This window comes from Besnoitia besnoiti, chromosome IX, assembly GCF_002563875.1.
Source record: "Besnoitia besnoiti strain Bb-Ger1 chromosome IX, whole genome shotgun sequence".
Classification (NCBI taxonomy): Eukaryota; Apicomplexa; class Conoidasida; order Eucoccidiorida; family Sarcocystidae; genus Besnoitia; species Besnoitia besnoiti.
In genome coordinates this window covers 219,444-235,640 of record NC_042364.1, presented here as the reverse complement: position 1 = coordinate 235,640, position 16,197 = coordinate 219,444, and the positions used below count along the sequence as shown (strand labels likewise).

Here is a 16,197-nt window from a genome sequence, read left to right as displayed (position 1 = left end):
CCCTCTTCGTCATTCAGCGCTCATAGGTCACCTCCCGGATACTCTTCGGAGGTCTGAATGGCATATCCAAATAGGACTACTAGCAGTAAAACTCCATTGTGAACCAATGGTGTCCTGGCCGCGGTCGCTGGCAGCCGCTGTCGCAGCCATGCGCTACCTCTGGGATCGTAGAGCTTGGGATCCTGAGTCCCGATGGATTTTGCTAGATCCTGCCAGGTTCGGAACCTTGTGGACTGCGACACAGAGTTACCTTCGGATTACCACCGGCTTTCTATTGGCTCTAGCGGCTCGTGTACCTAGTAACAAGAACTCAGGTGAAGCCAAGAGTGATGTAGAAAGACCGAGCGTAAGCGCGATGCGGATACGTACACCCACCGAACTGGCCTCCGGCATCCTTGGCGCTCAAATGTCAGGTCTTTCCTTCCATGCAGAAGCCTCCGGATCTCGTAAGTGAATAATCACTTGCGCGCCCGGAGAAGTGGCAGCCGGGGTTCCGTGTGTCGGGTTCCATAGCAGGAGAAGCTCGTGGTGACAGGTCTCATCCAACCATGCAAAAATAGAAGCTCTCTATGGTTATTAATCTTTGCGCACGCCACAGAGTAAGCCACTCCGCCTTCCAGCCTACCTAATGTCGTTGACTAGCAACATGAATAGCCTCCCTTCCCCAGACCCCCCTGGTAGGTTGGAGTGTCTATGGCGCTACCACGGCATCGAAACAGTAGGTGAGTGACGTTCACCTACGTTAGTGATTTGCTGAGACATGGAACCACAAACACAGGAATTTACATCGCACGACACAGAAGGTTATTAGTCTTGCGGGTTTCCCGTGGTAAACAAAATTAACGTACAATGCATGAGAGTCATGAGCCGGCAGAAGGCACATGCCAGCCGTGGCGGTCCCTGGAGTCCTTGGTGCTGCTGCTGCTTTGGCTCTCAGAAATGCACTCACGCGAAACCCAGTTCCGATGCAGACAGGATCGGCACTATGAAGCAGAACGCTGTGAACGCTCCGTTGGGGCTTGCACGCATGGTCTTTGTCCCTGAGTTCGGCTACCAAACGTACGGAGAAGTCACGCTGCGGCTCTTAATAGCAAAAGCCACGGCGTTGAAACAGGAGTGGTCAGATAAGACGAAGTAGATCTTGCAAGCAGTTGGCAGCTCAACTCTATAAAAAGGCGGACACCACAGGAAGCACACCAGTTCTCGACATAGCGGCGCAGCGCTCGTGAGAGGTTTAGGTATCGGTGCCGTGCACGACAGGAAGATGGCACGAGGCTAGAGAGCTTGGTCCTGGAGGCGGAGGAGTTGCTCCGGGAAGCGGGGATACCCATCTCACGCTCCGAACAAGCCGCACTGGACGCGGCGGCCCCATCTCAACAACAGCGAAGCACGCTAGCAGCTCGTGAGGTTTCAGCCGCACACAAAATACATGTCATTGGTCTCGGGACAAAACAACTGACCGGCGCGAGAAACTATCGGCCTGTACCCTTTCCGAAGCTCGTTCTTCGACTGGACTACAAATAGATAGCTCACTGATTATGACATTTAAGGTTGCCCAGGGGGAGTCTCTGGTGAACTTGCGCGATCAAAGCTCATTGGTGGAACAGCCCAGAAGCCACACTGCACGCCTGGTCGGCTGTGAGCATGCAGGTGAGTCCTTTTACGAATATCTCCGATCGCCTCCAGGACTCGCGTTTGGTGTGTGGCGTCCACGCAGCCGGGCTTCCTAGTTTGCGCGGATGCCGGCGAATTAGCACCGCTGCATATATACAGTCCGGCGTCGAAAAATTGAGGGCCGACGCCAATGCCATTAGGAAGCGCTGGGGTAATAAACACACTTTCTTCGCACAGTCGGTTGTATGGAATGGTACGTCTGCTGTTCCAACGCCAACCAATCGGCAGATGACGATGTGGTTGCGCACGGCGAAAGGAGTGTTCCGTGCTCGTGCTGAGGGGCGGTTGAAATATGCTGAGGAGCTGCAATCTTACGCAGCCCTCGGCGAAGGCTGGCTGGCAACCGGGATACCTCGTCACCAGTCATCTTTAGGGGAAGGCTCCCCTATCCAAACAAAGCACACTGGACAGACGGCAACACAGCATGCTCGAAGACGCCCATCGGGTGCGCTTTCCTTTACCCGAGCAAGAACCTCTCCGTTCCCGGAGGTCCTCGAACCTTAAAGACACCGAAGATACGTGTGGCAGTTATCAGTTATATCTCTGGTTTCAGTAGAATGGGACAGACGGCACACATCCGAGCGAGGCACTCATCTAACGCGGGGGTGCTTGTTGGGTACAAAATTACATATACGAGCTGCAGAGGGGCTTACTGTGGTCGGGTGGGCTCCACAAAAGAATACGCACGATAAAACAATGCCGCCTGACACAGATTGTTTCTCAGTGACTGAAGGACTCCGGATGTTTGCAGATCGCCGAGAACAGGGGCGTGCAACGACAATACAATGCAACCACGAAAGATCCGCCACTGCACCTACGGACTTACCAGGGCCCTCACGTGACCGGTTTATCGCTGAGCGCCTCTTCAAGTGAATCAGTTCTTTTGCACACCGTGTCTGCTGCCAGGCCGTGGCCTCGTCACTCATGCGGAGCTTGCCATCGAGCAGATGAGGGAAGATGCTTCTGCCTTTAGGAATAAACGATAATAATATAATCGATATGACGTTACAGGTACATCAGAACTTTGCCGACCGAATGCACCGGGAAAACAACCGGGACCCAAACGCAGATGCACTTGAAGTGTGGAGAGACCGCCACGGACTCATTTTACCGGCACCAGCAGTGCCGGCTCTAGCTTGCGGCAAAGTTGTTTTTTCAAGGCTGACGCCCTTGAGGCTCGAGCGATTACGGCAGGGGCGCTGCCTGGAAGTCCGTTTTGGATTTGCAACGCCGCCACAAGTAGCCAGTAAAATGAGAGCGTCCTCAGCACTGCCGGGCTCTGTGGTTGCACGCTTTCCATCGAGTGTGCTGCCCTTGAAGAAACTTAACTTCAGCAGAGACTCCTCTGAATATGATCGTTAGAACAAACGCACACACAGAAAAGAGCCACTTCTTTCTCTGGGCCTCACTCCGAAAGACTCGTCTTCTGCGTGATTTGCTCTCACGTGTCGCGAGTGACCCCGGACGAGCACTTCAGATACTCGTCGGACTTCGGATATTGTTGGCTTTGAGGGAAATGCGCGTGCCTAGTCGGCAAGGCTATTGCGCAGGTTTCCTAGATTGCGAAACTCTTGCAGGAGACTGCAATGAATAGGTATCGCCAAACGTGTTGACTCACGCGCACGACAACTGTCAAACACGGCGCCAAACGGTCAACTACGAAAAACTATTTTTTGCGTGCGTCACCGTAAAGACGCACCATTACGGCGAGTCCACGCTCGGCAGATGAAATGCTTTACCAACAGTCCAAACAAACGCATCCAAACATTTATCTCTGCGTTCGAAGAGGCCTTTTTCTCCTTGCTTTAGTGATGTATCTTCCAACGGACGCTTCTTCGTTATTCGGGGCCTTGCCAAGTAACGACTGCGATCTGAATATTCCCAAACTCAACAAACTTCACTGATGTGTGCTGCGCCATTCCAGGGTCTTTGGGTCTGTTCTTCCAGGCAAACACGGCCGGGGTAATTGAGGCAGCGACAACCAGTCAGCAAGAGGCCAGAGACTGTGCAAGTACAGTCAACTGGTTCAGCAACTCTCTGGATTCTCACAGCGTAGCGGAACGAAATAGATGAGGTTAGTCGTTCGCCTCAGCAGTATGGGTTTCTAATGCTAAGCAGTGACCGCGGGAGCCCTCTTTTTCACAGAGTTTATTGCTGTGTGTGCACCCGCTCCGAGTTCGACGTAGCCGGCACGCAAAGGCAGAGAGGTAAACCCACTAGTTACCTGAAATAGGACTCATAGACCAATAGTATTTCGAATTTCGGACAAAACTGCGTTCTTACACACCTGGGAACCCTGTTGTTGCTGATAATACCGGCCGCATACGTATGGAAGCACCGAAGATACAACGCACATTGAATATTCGAGAACGCGACATCAACAAAAGCTTTCGCTCCCTCATGCTCCTGGCGAGGTTCCTTAGCTTTTCCTTCTACCTGTGGCGAACCAGCCACTGCAAATCTACTTGACCATTTCTTTCCCTCCACGTTTGTAGGGAAAAGTAACGTACATGCAGAATGGGGAGAGAATCCAAGCCACCTGATGAAACAGTGCTCAGGAGGCTGCAGTTGACAGATACACAGTTTCAGCACTAATTTCCTACCACGCCGCTGTACGTGCCTACGAAGGATCCTCCAGCGTGACGCCCTTCTTTCCTCGATCTACGTTTCTTGATTCTCTCAGGCGGCGGGGGGGGGGGGGGTGGGGGGGGAGGGGGGACAAGCCGCAGATGGACGAGATCTATCGCGTAAGTCCAGGCACAGTACGGATCTCCACTGTGTCAAAGCCTATGAAGGCAGCTGTGTCCAGAGGAGAACACCAGCTCACTCCACTAAGGGGCACAGTGTAAGGGTGGCGGCGCCTACGGAAGGGAACGTAGCTGTTCGCTAAGACCAACGACATGAGCGAGCGAAACAGAGAGTTTCCAATACAGGTAGAGAAAGCACGATCGTGCGCCAACATCAACGTGCATGCCAACAGAAAACCTACAGTGTCGAACTCGTATTCGATACCGAGCAGCGACGCGGGCCGCTCTCCGTTGAAGGCTGTTGGGTAGGGGGCCGCTGTTTCGCGCTTTTACCGGAACAAAGTACTTTCGGTTATACAAACGCAGAGAAACGCAGTCTCATCGCTCATCACTGATGCTTCTTCAATCAATGGAGAGAGATAACTCGTACCGGATCACCCCTAACGTACTCTGTAAGCGGCATTGTCTCACGCGGCCTACGCTTTCTTCGTCTCCCGCCTAGCTAATTGGCTGTCGGTATCTCTCCCCCTGAAGTGGTTGCGTGACTGCCAGCAGAGCTATATTGCACGCCGTGTTTGTCCGCTGAAATTTTCTTTTCTGGTGACGAAAGGTTTACTTGACTCGGTCTTTGCAGAGGCTTTGGACGCTGGGCCTTTCGCTCCTCAAAGCCTAGCGTCCGTCTTCTTCGTTTCGTTTTGTCTCGTGCAAGAATGACCCACTCGGTTCTCCGAGTGAGCTCTACTTTTCCCGCGAGAAGCAGTTGCTGTTTGGAGAATGACTGTTCCATTCACGCCTAGTTCGTGCGCTTTTCTGTCTCTCTACATTATCTACTCTCGTCACGTGTTTCCGGCCTCTTCTCCCTGCTGAATTCCTCGCGACGAATGAAGACTTTGTTCAGAGCAGATAGCGTTGCGTGCATTCGTTCCTCGATTCACTGCGTTGGCGCCACGGGCTCGACTCAATCCGCCAGTAAAGAGAAGCGAGTTGTTCGCTTTTCGTCCATGCTTGCCGCAGAGGGGGGATTTCTTCTTCCTTCTCTTCATTCTTCTTCTTTTTTTTGAGGCGTCGCACGTGTCTTTTGCCACCCTAGCGGCGCTGTCTTCTCGTCGTAGCGCCCTCGGCGTCAAATACAAAGGGCACTGCCAGAGACACAGACCGCTACAGTGTCGAGAAAGGATGCCCACATTGAAGAAGGGTCGGAAAGAAACAAGGTAGAGAGTGGAGAGAAGACCTGGGCTCCTCTCACGAGGCTGCTGCGTCCGCCCTTCGCTACCACCCGCGAGCGAGCCGCCGTCTCGCTTGGCTCTCTGTCCTGTGAAGCCTGTATTTTTTGGCTGCCTTTGTGCACGAACGGCGGCATCCATCTGCTTCAAACCCTCGTAGACCAGCGAGACAGCTCACTCTCTCATGTCTCAGCAGCTTTCGGGCTTGCGCCGTCTCCGCTCCTTCGTCTTCCACGTCACTCGACTCGTGCGCACCGGGACGCCTGCAGGCCTCATCTTGGTTGGCCTCTCTCGCCTCTGGCGCCCTCTGGCTGCTGCGTAGGATTCTTGGCTCTGAAAATCTTTGCGCCGTTTTGCACGGAGGGCTGAAACCGACTCACCGACCAGCTGGCTGAGGGCGCCATGGCGGGGCGAGCACGCGACACAGGGGATGCGTAGAGCTCTTCCAGAGCAGATGTGCCCATGTGGAGAAGGAGCAAGTCACAGAAGACAGGACCGACGCTGTTCGCGGCGTAGCTCAGGCCCCACTAGTGACCCGAAGTGAGTGCGCAGTCTCCCTCGACCAGCCGGAACGAAGGCCGACACGCCCCTCGCCCTTCTCGCGCTGCGGCGTCTGCATAATGGCGCCTTCCGCCGCGTGCAAGTCGTCATTCCCTCGTCATCGCACGCGCGCGTTGCGAGGGGAGGAGATGCAGGCCTTGCCCGGGTGCCGTGCATGCGACAGACTCCTGTCGCCTCTCTGCGGGGGGCTGGCAATCTGCTGGGCTCTCCACGTGTTTGTCTCGTTCCCCACCGTCGCGGCGCGCTTGATAATTACATATCCAGACACTTTGGTGACTTATCCGCCCATCTTGGAGACGTACTTTGCGCCGTGGTCCAAGAACTTCACCACGGTTTCGGGACGCATGCGGTATTTCCCCAACACGTGTGATTTGGAGCACTACTTCTACCGCGATGTCTCCGATCTCGAGTCCGATCCCTCCTCTGTTTTCAAGGACCTCAGGGCCTTCCACCGCGTTGCGTCTCCAGACGAAGCCGCCTCGTCGCTCGCCTCCTCTTTCCTGGGTGCCGCAAATGTGAGCGAATCGCGTGCCCTTACAGGCAGTGAACAGCAGATGGCCGCGAGAGACGCGAGAGGACGCACGCGGGTGCGCAGCGCCTTCCGTCGCCTCGAAGAAACGTTGTTTGCGCGTGCCCCAGCGACACTGCCCTGGGTTCCCGCGGTCTCCGAGGCTGACGCGAACTGGCGGGCCTCGCAACAGACGCAGGCTCTTGCTGCTGCTCAGGCGGAGGAGGCGCTCACGGCGGCAAACCAAGCACGCAGAGACAGTCCCGTCTCAAAGCCAACCAGCCGGTCTGAGCATTCGGAGGGAGGTGCATCGCTTGAGAAGGACGCGGAGGAACTCTCTGAGCACGCACCCCGCGAGGTCTCTTACTCCAGCTTCACTTCTTCTCAGAGTCCGCCGAGTCCGCAGGAAGAAAGCCGTCCTGCGGTTCGCGAACCGCACACAGACCACCCCCCGTGTCTCTCCTCTTTGTCTCCGCCGCGCCCGTGTCCGGACTGTCCAGGCTGCACGACCGGCGCTGCAACCTCCGCCGTCCACTGGAGCGCCGCCTCTCTTGCGTTTCTTGGAAGTTTGTCGGCGTACATACCCCTGTCCTCTCACTTCCCCCCGCCGCAGTACATTCTGTCTCGTCGCGGAGTCTTTTCTCTCGCAGCCGACGTGAGATCTGCCTATGGGCAGGGTTTGTCATCTCTCCCTTCGCCGTCCCCCGCGACTCTTGCCGTGGACGCATCGAGCGCCCAGTCGCTGGTCTTCCCCGTTGGTCAGGGCCGCATGCATCCTTCCTCTTCTTGGACCTCTTCGCCTGCCGCATCTGCGCCGGAGGAGGTGGAGGCTGCGCACGTGGGCGCGCTGGCGACAGGCCTCGTTAGCGGCGCAGGGGGCAGCGAAAGCGGCAAGGGGGGGGATGTCAGGCGGCAGGAGGAGGAGCTGAGTCCCGGATCTTCAGAGGCCCTGTCGGCGTCTCGGGTCGGGTCAGGCGGCAGGTCGCCATCTTTCGCTTCTTCGCTTCTGCGTGTAATTTCAACTGCAGCTCCTTGGCTTCAGATGACGGTTTCCACGCAGGGCGTGGTGAACGCGCCTGCGCTTCGCTCGTGGCTGTTTGGGCAGTTTTCTGACGACGCAAAGCCCGTGAACCCTTCTGGCGAACGCCGTGAGGCGGACGCGACGCCGCCTTCGCCCGCCGTGTCTCCTCTGGTGTCGCTTTTCTTCTCCTCTCCTGCCTCCTCCGTGACCCGCCCGCCGGCCGCCAAGCCCGGCGCTGCGGCTGGCGAGGAGGTTAGGCAGCAAGGGGAGGCGGACATTCGCAGTCTGACGCCTGCGTCTTCTTCGTCGGTCGCCTCGGCAGCCTTTGCGAAGGAGGAGGAGGTGCGCGCGAAGCGGGCGGGCGAGTTCAGGGGAGACAATAAGGCGCTGTGGTTTTTCGACGAGTGCAACAACCCGCGGGACGTCGAGCGGCTCGTCAACGCGGCCAACACAAACGGCGTGGGCGCGCTGATCTTCACCAATACGACGTTCTCGTCCTATCCGCTGACCAGCACACGTTCGTTCGCGTCGCTGGAAGGGTGGAAGGGTCTTCTGCAGGCCTCTGTCGCCCGGCCTCAGCCCCTGATGCCGGTCTTGTCGGTCCCTGACTCCCGCTTGAGTCGGGAGATCAAGGAGAGGCTGCGAGGCGGCGACTTGGTGGAGGTCGACATCGACATGCTCCCTGCCGACTACGTGAACTGCGCCCTGTTGCAGCCTGTCAAATGGGCCTCACTGGTTTTTATTCCGCTGTGGGCTGCGCCCACGCTGCTGTGGTATCTGCTGTGTAACTACATGCCGGCCTACGACGTGAGTCCTCTGCACCGCCTTCTGCTGCTTCCGCCCCTCCTCAAGACCCTCTTCGCGATCGCAGCCTTCGGGTTCTATGCCCAGTGTCCCAACTACATGGGCACGTCCACGCAGTACATCATGATGGCCTACATGGGGCTCAACACCATCTTCAACACCATCTTCTACGGCATTCTTCTGCTTCTCGCCAAGGGCTTCATGGTCACCAGAGAAGTCTTTGGCCGAAAGGAAAGCCTCTCGCTCGCTGTCTTGGTGAGCAAGAAGCGTGGGGGGCGGGGAGGGGGGAGGGGGGGGGAGGGGGAGAAGACTTTGCAGTCCGACTCGGCGCGCGGCGCAGACCAACTCACGACGACCCGACGTCAATCCTGGCTTGCGTTGCCTTGTGGAAAGAAAGGATCTGTCGCAGCTGCGCGTGGCTATTAGTCGTGCATGCAGAAGATAGTGTCGGGTTGCAGAGTCCACGCATATACATGCTTGAACGTGAATCTAGCGGCGAGTGTGCTCTCCTGGGATAAGCCAGAGGGACGGGACTCGCGCGTCCACGTGACAGTGCAACTTTCAGGGGAAAAGGAATGCAGAGAGGCTGAGGTGAAACTGCGTTGTCAGTTTAGGAAAAGAATCTCGGCGCGTGCAGGTTCGAAGGCTGAGGAGGGCGCGTGAAAGGGGGGAGGTGTAGGTATCTCGGGGCTCTTTCTTCAGTATTTCTTTTGTAATTCTTCTGCGCGCTGCGTCATTTTTAGGTTAGCTTGGTGTACATCATCACGTCGGTTAACCAGGTTGAGGAAGCGGAGACCCTTCCTGCTTTGCTGCTCCTCTATACGGCGCTGCTGGCGACGGTGCTTACGTCGGCCGCACGCAATATGCGGCACTTGCAGGTTCGTCTCTTCCTCGCCTCTCGGTTTCGACGGCGAGTCGCTTCCCCGTGTCCTGGCGCTCGCTTGTCTGTACATGTGTCAACCTCTCCTCGAGGCTAGTGCAGGCTGTGAACTCTGTCCCTTCGAGCAGCCCCTGCGCCACATCCTCTCGCCGCCTGCTCTTGCTTCCTTCGCAGTCGGCTGCAGGCCTAGTCTGGCTTTCGTATCCTGCAGTGTGCTCTGCTCGGAGGCGGTATCTACTAAGTTTCAAAGTGCCTTATGTGTTTTCGTCTGCTTGTGCGGTTGTGTGTGGCGGTGCGGTCTCAGCTTCGCCTGGCGTACGTGCGCCTGGTGCAGGTTCAGGACTGGGAAGAGGCTCTGAAAGTGAAGCTGAGGATGTTTCGGAGTCTCTACCGACTTTCTGCTGTCTTCTTTCTCCTTCAAATCGCTCAAAAGATTTTCCTGTTCGAGATCCTCGATCGCCAGGACATCTCCGAAATCGCGGGAAGCACGTTCGAGTGGATTTTCTTCCTCCTACTCAGCGCGGTGTTCAGACCCAGGGAGGAAATCCTTTACTTCTCCCTCATGCAGGTGCGCAGCCGACTCTACGGCGTCTAATCCAACAGCCAAACACAGAAGAGGAGCCAATAACCCCTCCGAACTCTAAACCGTGCGTGACCGCGCGTGCGAGGCGCCGAAATAGAAAAATTTACGCGTTCTTGCGAATACCAATCCGTGGATGCAGGCTGGTCTGCCCTGCGGAGTGTGCGCCGTCAACTACTACTTATCAGAAATATGCGTTTTCGCGGCCGCGCAACGGAAGTTTCGCCTTTTTTCCGTGCACGTCACACACATCCCACTCTACTCCTTGTGATGTCTTCCGCTTTGCGAGTTGTGTGCCTGCTACGTTGTCTCAGCGCACGCCCGAGAGCCACACCATCCTTCCCATGTATGCCACGGGACCGCTGCTGCCGCGTAGTGCAGAGGCAGGCGCAGAAGGCTTGTTCGAAGGCGACGAGCCGTTTTCTCTTCTCCTCCCGCCTGTCGCAAGCGAGGCTCCGCAAACTGTGTGGTCGCGCATGAAGTCGGCGTTTTCGCGGCTTTTCTCGGGGTCCGCGTTTGCCGCAGATCACGAACTCGGAGTCCCAGGCGTGAGGCAGGACGGCGACGTTTTTGCCGGTCCGGCTCCGCTTCGAGGGGAGGACGGCAGTGACCACAACGGCGCGGGGCCCATTGTGATCCTCAATCCTGCGGCGCACGAAGAAGAAGCTTCTGGCTACTTCTCCCTACAGCACATCGTCGTCGGAACTCTCGTTCCCACGCCGAGTAAAAACGTGGCTGGAGATCTTGGTAAGAAATAGACCGTGCGGCGCCAGAGATCACGACGTCGCGATCGCTTCGCTCTCCTCAGGGGACTGAATCTATCGCATTCGATGTGGCGGCTTCCTGCTGCGAGGCTCCGTTTGGCGCACCGGGCAGCTTCTTCCGCTGTGCTCGCGACGCTGTCAGTGAGGAGCTCTCAATCCTCTGAAATGTCGCCTTTCGGCTGCCAGCCGTCAGTCTCCCTTCCCGTGCACCCTGCGACTCCGCCGATTCTGAGTCTGCTAACTCCTCAGCTGACTGCCATGGATCTGTACGGTCTAGGGTTTAGGCTCTAGGCAGATCTCCGAGCCGGCGGGACGAGCCGAAGCTTCTCCTGAGGATTCCCTAATACTAGCACTCTAGTAGACCGCCTGACACAGTGAAAACTGTTCAGTTTGTTGACATGTGTTGACCTGTGTCACGGGCAGCCTCAGCGTGACTTCGTCGGTAGAAACATGGGACATACACAACGGAGGAGGCGCGATGCACACAGAGACAGCACAACGCCTTTTTGACTCTCAGGTTTGTTAAGTCGATGCTTATGGGCTGCGGGACAACCACGGCGCCTCACTGGGGCGACAGAAGTGATGCGCATTCTGACCTCTCCGAAATCTGCTTGAGAGGGGTGCTTGGAGCTTGATCCCTTTCTCTCTCTCTTCTTTTGCCGCTGCCTTTTTGATCAGAGGTGAGCGGCCGCATGACGTCGCAGCAGACTCGGCGCATGTCGTCACTCGGTGGCGGATCCCCACAGAGCGGCTCTTCAAACGCTTCGCTGTCGTCGACTCCCCCCAACGGCGCCGCAGTGCTGTCCGAGTGACTGGGCTGCAATCGCCGAAAGGGCATTGTCAAAGAAAGAGAGAGACATGAGTGGCAACAGGGTGATACCTATTCCTGTACAGGCTCGAGGCGCGCTGCGGTTGGCTTTTGTATTGAGGAGCCCAGGCAAAGCGAGCACGCGCTTCCCGCCACGCGAAACCGACAGGCAGCCAGTGTGTCGCTCAGAGAGGTCGCGCGGGTATCCACCGGCAGCCTGATCAGGGGCGTGTGCAGGAGAGTGCGAGCCACATGTTTCGTATGACTGGTGCATCGCCTCGCGGCTATGCTGCTGCCTCGCGTTCCTATTTTCGCAGGGTGAACGGGGAGGAAACTAAGCGAGACTGTAACGCATAGCTGAGATGGCGCTCTGGAGCAGCGGAAAAGAAAGAGTCACACAGGACGGCGGCGATTTTCCAGTGTCTCAACGCGCGGGGTGCGTCGTGAACTCGTGTTGTTGACTCTTTTCGTCGCGTTTTGGTTTTCGGGCGAGGTTGGGAGGAGGCGAGGCGCTCTGAGGGTTTGCGTTTCAAAGGGAAGATCCCAGCGGTGTAGAACGGGACACTGCCGTTTCGTGCATCTCTGAACTGAGAGATGTTTCAATGGAGTTCAGAGTGTATGTGCAGTAAAGGGGACATGGATACAGTAGACAGAGCGGAGGGAACACAGGGGAGTTACTCAAGAACGAATGCAATGCCTCCGGCCTGAAACGGTGGAAGTCACCAGACAAGAGCAGAGTGCGCCCCATTTTTGCTGTAGGTGTGCTTAAATCTGAGCTACCGTTCGTGCACTGCTAATTCAGCCAGCATTCCTTATTCCATACTTTACCACAGGTGGACCTCCCCCGCCTTACGGTTTCAACTGGCATCCTGAGCAGCGATGGATCAAACTGAAGAGGAACTGAGCTAGTTATTACTGTGGCACAACTATTGACTCCTTATAAACAGATCCGGAACGCTTCGATTAAAGATGGAGGAAGTAGCGATAGCACAACCGAAAACAAGTATGCGGAACGGTTCGATTAAGGATGGAGGAACGAGCTATAGCACAACCGAAGAAAAGTATGCCAGCGGCTCGCGTTTATCATTTGCCACCGCTTGCCTCCCTCATTCTCATTTTACTATCGTTTGCTTCACTCATACTCATTTTACTATCACGTGCCTCACTCACCCTTTCTTTACTATCACTCGTCCCAGTGACTGAGAGGCAGGAGTGTGACTTCCACTTTCTGTGTTGTCTGTGGCTAGAGTGTAGAAGCTTCCTGTAATTTTGTGTAGAGCTCGGATTGGAACACGTACAACAGCCATCGAAGGAAGCGAGCCACCCTCGATATTGGACCGCGCCTCGCTGAAACTTTAGTGACCTACAGACTCTGCCGTCGGAGGCTGTGCTAGTCAGCATTCACAATGGCAGCTATAGGAACTCCCAGAGGAACGACTGTCTCCCTGTGTCGCTGTGGGGACCTACCTGTTCGGAGTCCTCTTGGAGTCACTGTGAGGGACATTGCGTCCAGGCATCTCGTTGCTGTGTCAAGTCATATCCCTCACACAACACGTTACCCGGCGCACCAAATTAATATCTACCAGGAACGCGACACAGAAACTCAGAGATACTGTTCGTGTTTGGCAAGTGCCCTTCATTGCTAGACTAAATGCGAAAGCGAAATACCACCATAGTCAGAGCTCTGATAAACAAGCAAGCCCTGTTTACGCCTTTTTGCCATGACTGCGCGAACGCACGCAGCTTGTGTGGTTGGGCAAGGCCTATCAGTACCTTCGTACAGTCGTGATTGCTGGATGAACACACAGAAACCGTACCCTCGGCGCACGCAGTTACTGTCTAATAGGAACGTTGCATAGGAACTCAGATGAGATGTTCATGCGCGTTGGCGCCATTCTTAAGCGACAGCGACCTCTATAGAAGTCCCTGACGCCGCCCCTTACAAAAACAACACGACAGTACACAGCAGCGGGAACTGCCAGTTCCACCTCTCACGTGGTTTCTGTTTTTTCATAGTGGACTCAAAAAGCGGACGTTGCTGCCACAGTCCCTCTGTAAGAGATCGAATGCGTGCCGAATGGCAGTCGACAGAAAACCCCAATCACCAAAGCGGTGGTGTAGAGGGATGCTCAAAGCCTCTCTGTTGCAGGGACAGGAGACTTCAGAAGACGAGGCCGGCGGCTCGTTTGAGTGCCCTCTGATCCGAGCTCGTCAGATGAAGGGGACAACAATATGACTTCTATAAACTTTACTGGTTGTGCTAAGAGAGGCTCCACTCTCATGTCCGCCCGAACCTATAAATCCCGAGAGGCTGCTGCCTCCTCCCACTTGGCGGCTAAGACGCATCGCTAATACTTGACAATAATCCTGCGCAAGTTCAATACTGAATTACAGAGAGTCCCACGAACTAACAGTTCCACGCTGCAACAGGGGCCTGGTTTCCCACTACAGATTGTTTCCTGGTTTCACCTGCCACTGCGGAGTAGTCAGCCTGTGAAGAGAAATGGATGTGTCCATCTCAAAATGTTGGCTCTCTGAAACGTCGACGACGGGGTTTGCTGGTTCCAACGATAGCCGTCCGACATCTCGGCCCTCAGACAGCGCGGTTACTTGCTGCCTTTCAACGCTGCCTGTTCTGCCGTGATTGCTGAGGTCCCTAAAGGCATTCAGTGCACCTGAGTGCAACCCCAAGGATGGAGAGGTCCGAACGCCGGACCTATAAAAAGAATGGCACAGCGAGTCCGAGGGCGTTAGTTACAGGGGTTGCGCCCCACGAGATAGCGAGCCTCTGTTGCTCCACCCGCTGGGATAGTTACAGGATCTGCCGCCGAGCCAAGCCGATCGCCAAGAGACGATTTGGCGAGCGCGTCTGAGAAGCCAAAGCACACTCCCCAAAAACAGCTCACCTCCGGCCGCTACCCAGGGACCTCATCCCGAGCATTGCTGTCGCGCTGCTGCGAGCTCGACACTCTCCTGAGAGCGTGCTAGTTTATGCTGTTTTTGCTTAGCATAAAGTATTTGCAACGAAGGAGACTGCTGTACACGTTTCCCGACGTGTATTCTCAAGACGCGATACGCAAACTTTTACGCTGCCCGTTTTCATGTGCTGCGCGAGTTTAACGCGTGCTGCTGTTTGGCTTTTTTCTCCGAGTGAGGAGGATTCGAGACGGGGGTCCTCTAGAACTGGACAGCGAAAAGGTCTAATCTTTCGCCGTCTTTTGGCGTCGCCACGCGGTGCGCTTGGCATTGGGCAATAGCCCGGAAAACCTGCACCAAGACTGCATGAACTCGACTGTGTGCCGATTCTGCATGTGCAAGTTTAGGGGAGACGGGAGTCGCAACCCTCCCTCTCGCTGTTTGCTGAAGGAGTGCTTGTGCTCTCTGCCGTTGGGACCGTGCCGTTTCAGGAGCTTGCTGGAGCACGACGTGGAGTCATGAAAAATTGGCGGGAGTGGACCTTTTGCCTGGAAGACAACCGGGCCCCGCAGGGAAACGTCAAGAGCTCCTCGAGACCCTCGATTCTTTCGCAGGCGGCTCGACAGATTACGCACGCCGCAGTGGCTCTGTGGCGTCACCGAAAGAGAGACTGGACGAAGGTGAGCAGCACGCGCGCAGCCCCGAAAGTCGCGCGCCCTGTGCTGCTACCCTCTGCATTCCCACGGGGGGAGTGATATCGACCCCTCCACGTCGACGTCGACTTGAGGCACACATACCCAGTACAGAAGGCCTCTGGTGCCGTCGTGGATACGTCGTGAAGGCGTGCCTGATCGCATGTTTTGCAGCACTTGCCGTATCGCCTTATATGTCAACTGAAGCCACTGTTCCATTTACCAGCAATCGATGGCTACCCTCTAAATACAAACCCTGTCTTTTCCAACGCGGGCAATAGGGGCTGCTTCTTTTCCGTACGATTTTATGCTTTCGATAGCGCTATGACTCTGCAAAGTTGAACACGAGAGAGCACAAAAGGGTATATCATGAGTGGATCGCCAAAGAAGCGGTTTTTCCCTTCTTCTTTTCTCCACCTAAATTCCCCTCCCCTGTCGCATCTACAAATAGATCTCTCTCGAAAAAATGAAATAAAATCGTTCACCTCGTTTTGTTCCCTCCTCATTTTTCATGCCGTTTCCTGTTTCTGGTTTTCCCTCTCCGCAGTCGTGGGGGGCATGGCGAAGAGGTCCTCGCTCTCGAGGGGGAGAAACAATTCAACTGTATTCCTGTTTGCCGTCTTTCCTCTTTCTGTACTGAATAATTTTGTCGTGTTTCCTAGGTCCTGAACGAGCTTTTTTCCTCACGTTTTTTCTTGTTCGTTTGTTTCCCTCTCCCTATGTCTGTTGTATCTGTTTCCTGTTAGACTTGGTAGTATGGCCGCCACTGTCGCGGCGGAATTAAGAGACTCAATTGGACGGTAAAAATTCATGCTGCGAATTTTTGTATCTTCTCAGCCGACACTTCAAGGGGAGGAGACGCCGCCTCCCGGTGATTTTCGTGTGTCTGCCCGGAGCGAAGTCGTGGAGGTCCAGCGGCGCACTGACGTGAAGGGAAGAGGCCTCGAAGAGCAGGGCGGTTGGCTCTGTAGGGCGAGCGAATCACAAATATGCAACGCGTGCCTTCAACGCAGTGTGAG

General features: G+C 55.7%; 2 protein-coding genes across 2 annotated transcripts; both read left to right on the top strand.

The window, feature by feature from the left end:
* Positions 1 to 425: 425 nt before the first annotated feature.
* On the top strand, positions 426 to 1,138 carry BESB_011980 (uncharacterized protein; the record flags this gene model as incomplete). The annotated part of the gene is made up of 2 exons (XM_029359928.1): positions 426 to 446; positions 938 to 1,138. 2 exons carry the CDS (start codon positions 426 to 428, stop codon positions 1,136 to 1,138), a joined length of 222 nt encoding a protein of 73 aa, XP_029216595.1.
* Positions 1,139 to 6,333: 5,195 nt separating this feature from the next.
* On the top strand, positions 6,334 to 11,053 carry BESB_011970 (uncharacterized protein; the record flags this gene model as incomplete). The annotated part of the gene is made up of 5 exons (XM_029359927.1): positions 6,334 to 8,793; positions 9,282 to 9,416; positions 9,723 to 9,986; positions 10,313 to 10,745; positions 10,905 to 11,053. 5 exons carry the CDS (start codon positions 6,334 to 6,336, stop codon positions 11,051 to 11,053), a joined length of 3,441 nt encoding a protein of 1,146 aa, XP_029216594.1.
* Positions 11,054 to 16,197: the final 5,144 nt, after the last annotated feature.